Raw genomic sequence first — 8,474 nt, 5'->3', positions numbered from 1 at the left:
GTTCTCTCAGCTCAGCAGAAGGATTTTGTCTCAAACGAAGTTGGCGGATCGGAGACGAACACCAAATGGCGCAACCAAATAGCGTGAAAGCAGTATAATATCGATGACTGTGGGAAACTAAGGTGTGTGTTTACGGATAGTTAATTGAGAGTAAAAGGTTTTTGTGGACTCATATTTAGACAGCTTTCGAAAGTTTGTGATAGAACATGCAGTAAGTCATCGGTCAACATTCAAAAGGGTGTTAGTTTCTGGATCAAGACTTACTAGTGACTCCATTCGATTAAACAAGCATTGGATCAGAGGTATTAAGTTTTGAACAGCTGATTTCATAAAACATCTCTTCACTCTTCAAAAGTCATCGATTTTTTTTTTTTCGGACAGCTCGGCACAATTGAGTGTTTAATTTTTTTCGCTTAAATTTGATGAATGCAAAGAAGGGTCAGACAAAGTGAACTTTTTCGCTGGTTCTTTTTCAGTGGGGGTCAAGTTTAAGGTTCTGTTCTAACCCCTAGTCAGATTCAAGCAAAGTCGTGCCCCCGTAATAAAAGATGCAAAAGAAAAAAATTTCAAAAGTGCACTAACAATTGTTTTCCCTTTCAATAAACTGATATGACTTTTGAAAAATTAAGCAAATGAGTTTAAAGATTTTCAGAATGGACATCGTTTTAACTTGTTAGCTTAGTGGTGCGAATTAATAAGATTTGAGACAAATGGTCGACCATTTGTTTTTTTACTTAACATGTTTGCTTAGACATTAATTGCTTAGAAATATCTCTCGCATTTCGATTTACACACTGTATTTACTTTACAAAAAACTGCTGTCCGGTCTTTTTCACGTACATCAAAATAAAATAACGCTGAAATATTTTAACGCAAAGTGAGTCTTTTTAGATTATTAGGTTATTCCTTGCATTTTCAGGGTAGTTCCTCTAACTTGTTTTTTCCTTAATGGAGAACGAAAAGTCGACTTAACAAAAGCAGATGATTTGTAGCAGTATCTATGTTAAGCAAACAATTTGTTTAACATTTCTTAACATCGTGTTATTTTTCAATATTTTGACGGTGTATGTGTGTGCGGAGAGTTGATTGTGAGTAAAAGGTTTTTGTGGACTCATATTTAGACAGCTTTCGAAAGTTTGTGATAGAACATGCAGTAAGTCATCAGTCAAAATTCAAAGGGATGTTTGTTTAATTTCTGGATCAAAAGTGACTAGTGATCAGAAATATATCAAGTTTTGAACAGCTGGTTTCAGAGAGCGTCTCCTCACTTTTCAAGAGTCATCGATTTTTTTTCGGACGGCTGGGCACAGTCATTGACAAACATTTGAACTCTCTTCAAAGCTAGGATTCTTATAAAGATCACACTTTTCGACTGATATTGCCGGCTCATAGTTCATCTGGGATGAAACTCTCGGGGAAGGGGGAGAGACTCCCTTAAGAAAAGGTCAGGGATGCTCGGCGGAAAATTTGAGCTAAACCCCTAAAAGAGACCAATTTGGGTGTGGCTCAAGTTTTATCTGACGCCTAAACGATACCACTAAAAACAGAATAAGCTTGATTACCAGCCGCTGTTCAGGAAAGGAGCCGGCGCGAGTAGACCGAACTCGATAGACCAGCAGAAATCAAGCCTAAAAACGGAAATAAGATGTTTAATTCTTTCGTTATTATTTCTTTGGGTGCACATTTAAGTATAGTTTGACAGCTGAGAATAGTGCCGTTTCGTCATCAACAACCTAAGTGAGACAAGAAATCTTGATTTGTACCCCTAAGCGAGACGGCGAGCATCCCCGACCTGATCATATAGGACTCCCCCAACCCCCACCCCAAGCCCCCGTTTCAGGCTGAAACTACAACAGAATAGCTATGTTAAGATTGGCCTTGAGCCGTCTTTTGGAATCTTTAAAATCATTGGATAACACGTTAATGATCGAGTATGCCGCCCTAAACAATCACAACACCAAGACGATGTTAAAAAATCTTTATTCAAATGAATTGTTGGTCTAATTAGACCAAAACGTTACTAGTTACTACATCTGATTAAACACGCATTAGAACTGACGATACGATTCTCAAACGAGTATCACTTTTCGAAGCGTCAAGTTGTTAGTTAAAACGACTTTATTTTTGACACGTCTTTGAAGTCCTTCGAGGTTTTTTTTTTTTTTTTTTTTTTTTTAGATTTAATGAATGTAATGAAAAGTCAGACAGAGCGAAGCTTTACGCTAGTGAACCGGGCCTCGGTTCTTTTTCACTCGGGGTCAAGTTCAGGGTCTGCTCTAACCACTAGTTATTCAAGCAAAGTCGTGCCACCGCAGTAAAAGGTACAACAAAAAAAAATTCAAAAGTACGCTAACAATTTTTTTTTTCCCTTTTGAATAAAATATATCACTTTTGAGAAATTTAGCAGATGACTTAAAATATTTTCAGAATGAAGAGCATTTTCTCTTGTTAGCTTAGTGGCGTGAATTAATGAGATTTAAGAGCAAACCATTTGATTTTTCTGAATTTGTTTGCTTAGACAATAACCGCTTAGAAACATCCCTCATCATTTCAATTTACCTAACATTTTCTCTTTACAAAAACTGCTCTCTTTTTTTCACGTAAATCAAAATAAATTTACGTTAAAAATGAAATAAAACGATGCAGTGGTCATTTTGGATCAGGTTATTCCTTGCATTCTCAGTGTAGTTCCTCTAACTATTCGTCTGACATTTTCGTTAATGGAGAATAAAAAGTGGACTTTTACAAAAAACAGATGATTTCTAGCTTTGTCTATATTAAGAAAACAATTTGTTTAACATTTTCTTAACATCATTTTATAATATTGTGATGGTGTTGGTCTTATTTATCATTTACTCAATAATTTTAAAGACCTGGAAGTATCTATAACGTGTAATGCTAACAGGCCGAGGGTGAATATAGCATCTGTCAGTATATAATTTCGTGTTGAAGATATGGTTGTTTATCAAATTGAACGACTCAGTGGTAGACTGACCTCATATAAGTTGCATTTATGAAACTTGGAACTTGGCGGCTTGAACTTTAATTTTATTTTGCTTTCTTTCATACAGTTACAATTGTTTCCCCCCGAAACTAATTTCAGAACTAATCGAGGCGGGGGCAAGAGTTTACATCAAAGAGGAAAGAAAGAAAAGAGATAATGACAGAGCTGAAATGAGCTGCGCTGAATTTGGGGTTTAGTTTGCTGTTGGTTGTCCACTGACTCCGAGAACTTTTCTCCGAGTTTTTTTTTCCGGTTTTCCTCCCTCTTGAAAAACCAATGTTTCCAGATTTTAATTCGACCTGGATAGAAGACCCGCGTGAAAACCAGCCAAGGCCAATTTGGCGTCTTTTTTAAAAAATTTGCAATTTGTTTAAACCTTGATGTATTAAATCAATCAAAAAGGTGTCGGCTGTTCAAAGCAACTGACTATGTATATTTAAAAATCCCAAACAGCCTCGATCATCTAGATCTAACGACAGATCGAGAACTGCATGGTTGAATATTTCTCATTGCTTTGCATAAACCTTTATAAACTTTACTTTCATGAGTACTTTCCAAGTTAAGATACCGGTCACCCATTGACTTGGAAGATTAGATAGAGGCGATAGAGTTTAAAGTCGTTCAAATGATTTTAATCATCCAGATCGCCGCAATTTTCGTTCTGGTAGTCTTGCATTTTCGTCCCCATAGCCCTTTTCGCTTCTCGTAGCCGGCGGGGCCTTGATACGAAAAACGAAGGGCGTTCGTTCTCATGCCAAGGCCCCTCCGGCTAAGAGAAGCGAAAAGGACCATGGGAACGAGAATGGTAGTCTTGTCGCTCCTCAAGCACCGTTCGAAACAAGCTTAAACAGGTTTCCCTGACAGAAAAACAACGGGCCCCGGTGGTTGACCTGCACCACTTTAAATTAAAGCTCTATTTTCATCGTTCTTGTTAATCTTCCTCTCCTATGTCCTCAGGGCAATATGGGGAGCATTGTTTGTGTTCTTTAGTTATTGTTTCGCTTGTCTAATTATAAAAACTCTTGAAAAAGGTGCAGGTAGCTTCCTCCCCCCTCCCCCTCCCAAAAAAAAGCGTAGATAACGTTAACGCACCTGTTAAGGTGGCCGAACACAGTTTTCGCGCGCGCTTTTGCTGACGCAATTCAGCGCGCGCACGAGGATTGCAAGAAACAAACATGCCGTCAATAGAGCGATCATTTTATTTACTCAACACTCGCAGTATCTGTGCTATTTTTCTCTATATTTGAACGTAGTGTATTGGTGGCTTTAGTCTTTTACTACAAAGATACACCAGCTTTTTCTTTGTTACCGAAAGAACCCAGTTAAATGCAGCGCATGCGCAGTTGCTCGAAAAATTGAGACCGATTGCTTTAGCAGAAACTTGCCAATTTCTAACGATCCAGTAGTTAGAATTTCAAGAAATTTGGCAAAAAAAAAATAGTTCAGAAACCACGTGAATGATCTATCAGAAAAAATCTGAATTTTGACATAGGGAATTTTAAATAATTCAGAACATGCAGTGAAAACGATTTACGGCGAATTACGAAAATCGTCTATGTCAAAATTTTATTAGAACAGTGTTGACAGAAGGGATTTAAAGTCAATTCGTAGTGGGCAAATGATGAAAAAAATCTGACTGGATTTTTTTTAAATACACAAAAACCATTTTTAAGCCTTGTTTTTAACCAGCCCCGTTGCCATGGCAACAGCACACACCTTAGCCAAAATGCGAGAATAAACCCTTCTGAGGTTAACCTTGACTCTTGCAAAAAACGGACGCCAAAGCATAAATAGTTTAAAAGTAATGGTGAATTAGGCATAGGCACTTGAAAACTGCGTTTGGCCACCTTAAAAGTCACTATTAAGTAGATATCGTATTTGTTTTGTCAACAGTTATTCACTGGAAAGCAATTGGTCCAGTAGATAACATTATTGGTCCTTTGGACAACTAGGCCCTGAGTTACAACCTCTTTGTAAAAAAAAATAAACATGGTAGCTCTTCGTCTTTTGTCAAAAATCTTTAAAAATTCTCACGCTTTTTTCAAGTTTTTGAATGGCGTATTAAGCAATTGGGAATCCTTATGTGATATAAGGCTAGATTGCAACCATCATTTTAATACTAGCGGGACTTCAAACGCGATGTTTGACGAGTTAGCTGAAAGGCCTCTGATGAGTCCTTTGGCAGGGACGAAACATACGTGTGTAAGGCTAGCCATTGTAAAATTCTCACACTTTTTTTCAATATTATTTTGCAATGCCCTTTATTAGAATATTACATCTACCATACACAGTCGTTTGATTGGTTAGCATATCGAATACCCTATATCCCTAAACCCGACTGTTTAACACCATTGTGTAGGACTGCTTAGGCCGGATAATGAAGGATTTCTGTGTGCTCCATCACTTGCAACACGCTGCGAGGAACAAATCACCGACCCAATTATCATGCTGACCGCAGCGTCCATGGCACTGGATCCTACTACTTCCGAACGTGGCCGGGGCGATATAGGTTGCACTGGCGGCATATTGCTTCAAAGCTCGCAAATGGCCTTGGGAACGAATGAATCCGGCTGGACAACCTCCATTGGCCAGAATACAATAATGACCAGGAGGCCATTGGCCTGTAAGAAAAACACAATCGGTGCGTTCGTTAAAAAAATGTTACTGTGACTCATGCGCTTGATGAGGTATTAGAGGACGTTTGGCAATAACACGTTAGGTCCTGTTTCTGCAACATGAACAGGAGAGTAAGGCTGTCCATCGAAGGCAAGTAGAGGTTATAACCCAGTAACCTTCATCTGCAACAGCGTATTTACACCTTGAAATATTTTTTTGGAATCATTTTGCAGCGTTAGCATTTAACCTTCTCGATTAGACAGCCAATAAAATCGTCATTCCTCTGTTAAATCTACCGAATGAAACTAGCACAAATTATGTGTCCGCTCTTTTTTTTTTTTTTACGGAAACTGTAGATGCAGCTAAGATCAAAGCATCGCCGTTAAAGTCAACCTAAAAATAGCATTGTGTATTTTGAGTTTTATGCAGTAGAGATGGGCGCTCCTTGGTTATCAGCTCCAGGGTATTTAAACTTCCAGTATTTTGTCAGAATTTATTTTCATTTATTTGCTGACCTCTATTTAGATAAATAAAAAAAACAAATTATTTGGAGAGGAAACCACATCAGCTTTTGCCGGTTTTTATTCGGGTCCTCTATCCTGGTCGACTTGAGTTTTGAGATTAGTTTTTGCTAAGGGAAGGAAAACTGGAGAACCCGTAGAAAAATCCTCGGCGGAAGACGAGAACCAACAAGAAGCTCAATCCACGTGCACACATGGCACCAGGTTGAAATCGAAACCGGGTCACATTTGTGGCGAGGGCTCTCACCACTATGCCATCCCTGCTCCCCCAATATCTAATTTATGACAAAAACTTCGCCGTACTCAAGTGGAAAAATTGTTGTGGGAATGCTTATTTGTTGTTCAGCTTCGTGGCCATGACGGTCCAATGCAGATTGAGCTCTGACAATTGGTTTGTTGCGTGCCTTTGGCTCACAAAAGACCTCAAGCTGTTTGCCCACATTTACATTTGAAAGAGCAGTGGAGGTGCTGATTAGCAATGTTTATATGGAACCCTTATGAAAGCTTTGCAGACTTACCAATAGCTCTTTGCAGTTGCTTTTTAGTGGCAGCAAGGTCACTTTTGACGGCTTTCAACATGTTTTCCTGGTTCTTAAGGTAGGCTGCCAGGGCAGGTAAACACTGGGGTAGCTGTTCGAAAGGGAAAGAAAGCGCTTTTGGCACCGTTAGAAAGTAAATACACTAAATGGTAGATAAACGTCCTTGGTAAGGTAGGTTAAGTCTGCTTACGAGCCAAGTGGCCCATCTGGCTGGAGCTTATCCAGGTTTCTGTAGCAAGCAACGACTAGGAGTATTTCTACTCTCCCTGGATGGGATGCCAATCCATCGCAGGGTTACGCCCTGCATTAGGTTCGCCGGTGCCCATTTATACCCCTGGGTGGAGAGAGGCACACACAACACAGTGTCTCCGGCCAGGGCTCGAACCCGGACAGCTCGATTCGGAGACCAGCGCACTAACCATGAGGCCACCGTGCCTCCCACAAAAAGTCCTTGAGACGCTGATTTAATGTAACGAATCACTTTTTTTTTAAACAACTTCGGTTTGAAAAGCACTGCTATCCTTTTAAAAACGCGTTGCTGTTTCCCCCTCACCACACAGTACAACGTTTAGGGAAACTCGGGAGAAATTGCAGGTTTTTAACTTTGCATGTGGAGTGTGGGGAGGGGGAGAAGGGAGGGGGAGAACCTAGGCTGGTGAAAACTGATATATTCGCGTCTGGCGTGTATGCAACAGCGCTAAAAGCGTAAATTTGTCCCCAAAGCCTTTTTCCACGATTGTAGGCTTATTCTATACCACATTTTATGGTTTCTTAGAACGAGCTATGTCCAGAACTACTCGCAATTTGTTTTTCTAAGATGCGTTTGGGACTGACCTCAAATTTAGCATCGTGGTGAGAATGTGAATTATTTTGTCGCCCTTGAAACTGCCTCGCCTTGAGGAAATTTTGCCTCAGCCCAATAATTTGGGTTATCTTTAATTTAAAAATACTGAATTCATGATCGCTACGAACTACCCGAGATCACTAGCAAGAGCTTTTAGGCAGAAACATTTATAGCAAGCACGGCTGAGAAAAGAGAGGTTCGAAAGGTTTTGACGAAGTTAGCAATTCACAAAAGCTCACCCACAAAACATTTCAAAGGCGGTCCTATATCAAAACAAATATCTTACTCACCGATGCATGGACGTCGCTTGGATTGTCCAAGAAGTAGAAAAAGACAGCCAGGACGAAAAGGAACTTCATGTTCTCTCAAAAGAGGGATTTTGACTCAAACGAACTTGGTGGATCGAAGAGGAACACCAAGTGGCGCAACCAAATAGCGTGAGAGCAGTATATCGATAACTGTGCGAAACTAACGTGTGTGTGCGGATAGCTGAATTAATGAGCGTAAAAGGAGTCTGTGGACTCATATTTAGACAGCTTTGGAAAGTTTCTGATAGAACATGCAGTAAGTCATTAGTCAACATTCAAGAGGGTGTTTGTTTCTGGATCAAGACTGACTAGTAACCCCAGCCGAATAAACAAACATTGGAACAGATATCAAGTTTGAACAGCTGATTTCAGAGAACGTCGATTCACTTTTCAAGAGTCATCGATTTTTTTAGGGCACCTAGGTACATAACATAACATAATGTTTTATTCAAGATACAATAATAAAAGCAAAATAAAATACATCTTGAAGAGGAAGAAACAGAGGCTGGCCCTTAGTCATCCATGTCCAATACACCCAAACTGAGTCGATTCGTCTGAGGTACTTGACGATTCGACTCGATTCGCACGAAGTCGATCCGCTCCACCGGAAGTCAAGCCCAGTGAAATAGTGATACATGAACC

The 8,474-nt window shown here is 39.7% G+C and overlaps 1 protein-coding gene across 1 annotated transcript; it reads right to left on the bottom strand.

The window, feature by feature from the left end:
* Window positions 1-5,070: 5,070 nt before the first annotated feature.
* Window positions 5,071-8,148, bottom strand: LOC145469813 (uncharacterized). The gene is made up of 3 exons (XM_081453626.1): window positions 7,815-8,148; window positions 6,660-6,771; window positions 5,071-5,625 (listed from the first exon to the last, which is right to left on the bottom strand). Exons 1-3 carry the CDS (start codon window positions 7,881-7,883, stop codon window positions 5,405-5,407), a joined length of 402 nt encoding a protein of 133 aa, XP_081309752.1. The 5' UTR covers window positions 7,884-8,148; the 3' UTR covers window positions 5,071-5,404.
* Between the last annotated feature and the right edge of the window lie 326 nt (window positions 8,149-8,474).

The sequence above is a fragment of the Orbicella franksi genome, chromosome 15 (assembly GCF_964199315.1).
Source record: "Orbicella franksi chromosome 15, jaOrbFran1.1, whole genome shotgun sequence".
Classification (NCBI taxonomy): Eukaryota; Metazoa; Cnidaria; class Anthozoa; order Scleractinia; family Merulinidae; genus Orbicella; species Orbicella franksi.
Note: the sequence above shows the minus strand (reverse complement) of the source record. Positions and strands in the feature narration are given on the sequence as shown.

Coding starts and splice junctions, on each gene's coding strand:
- LOC145469813 (XM_081453626.1), bottom strand. CDS start 7,883: ATGAAGTTCCTTTTCGTCCTGGCTGTCTTTTTCTACTTCTTGGACAAT. Junction 6,772..7,814: donor CAAGCGACGTCCATGCATCG/GTGAGTAAGATA, acceptor CCTTTCGAACAG/CTACCCCAGTGTTTACCTGC. Junction 5,626..6,659: donor GCAACTGCAAAGAGCTATTG/GTAAGTCTGCAA, acceptor TTTTTCTTACAG/GCCAATGGCCTCCTGGTCAT.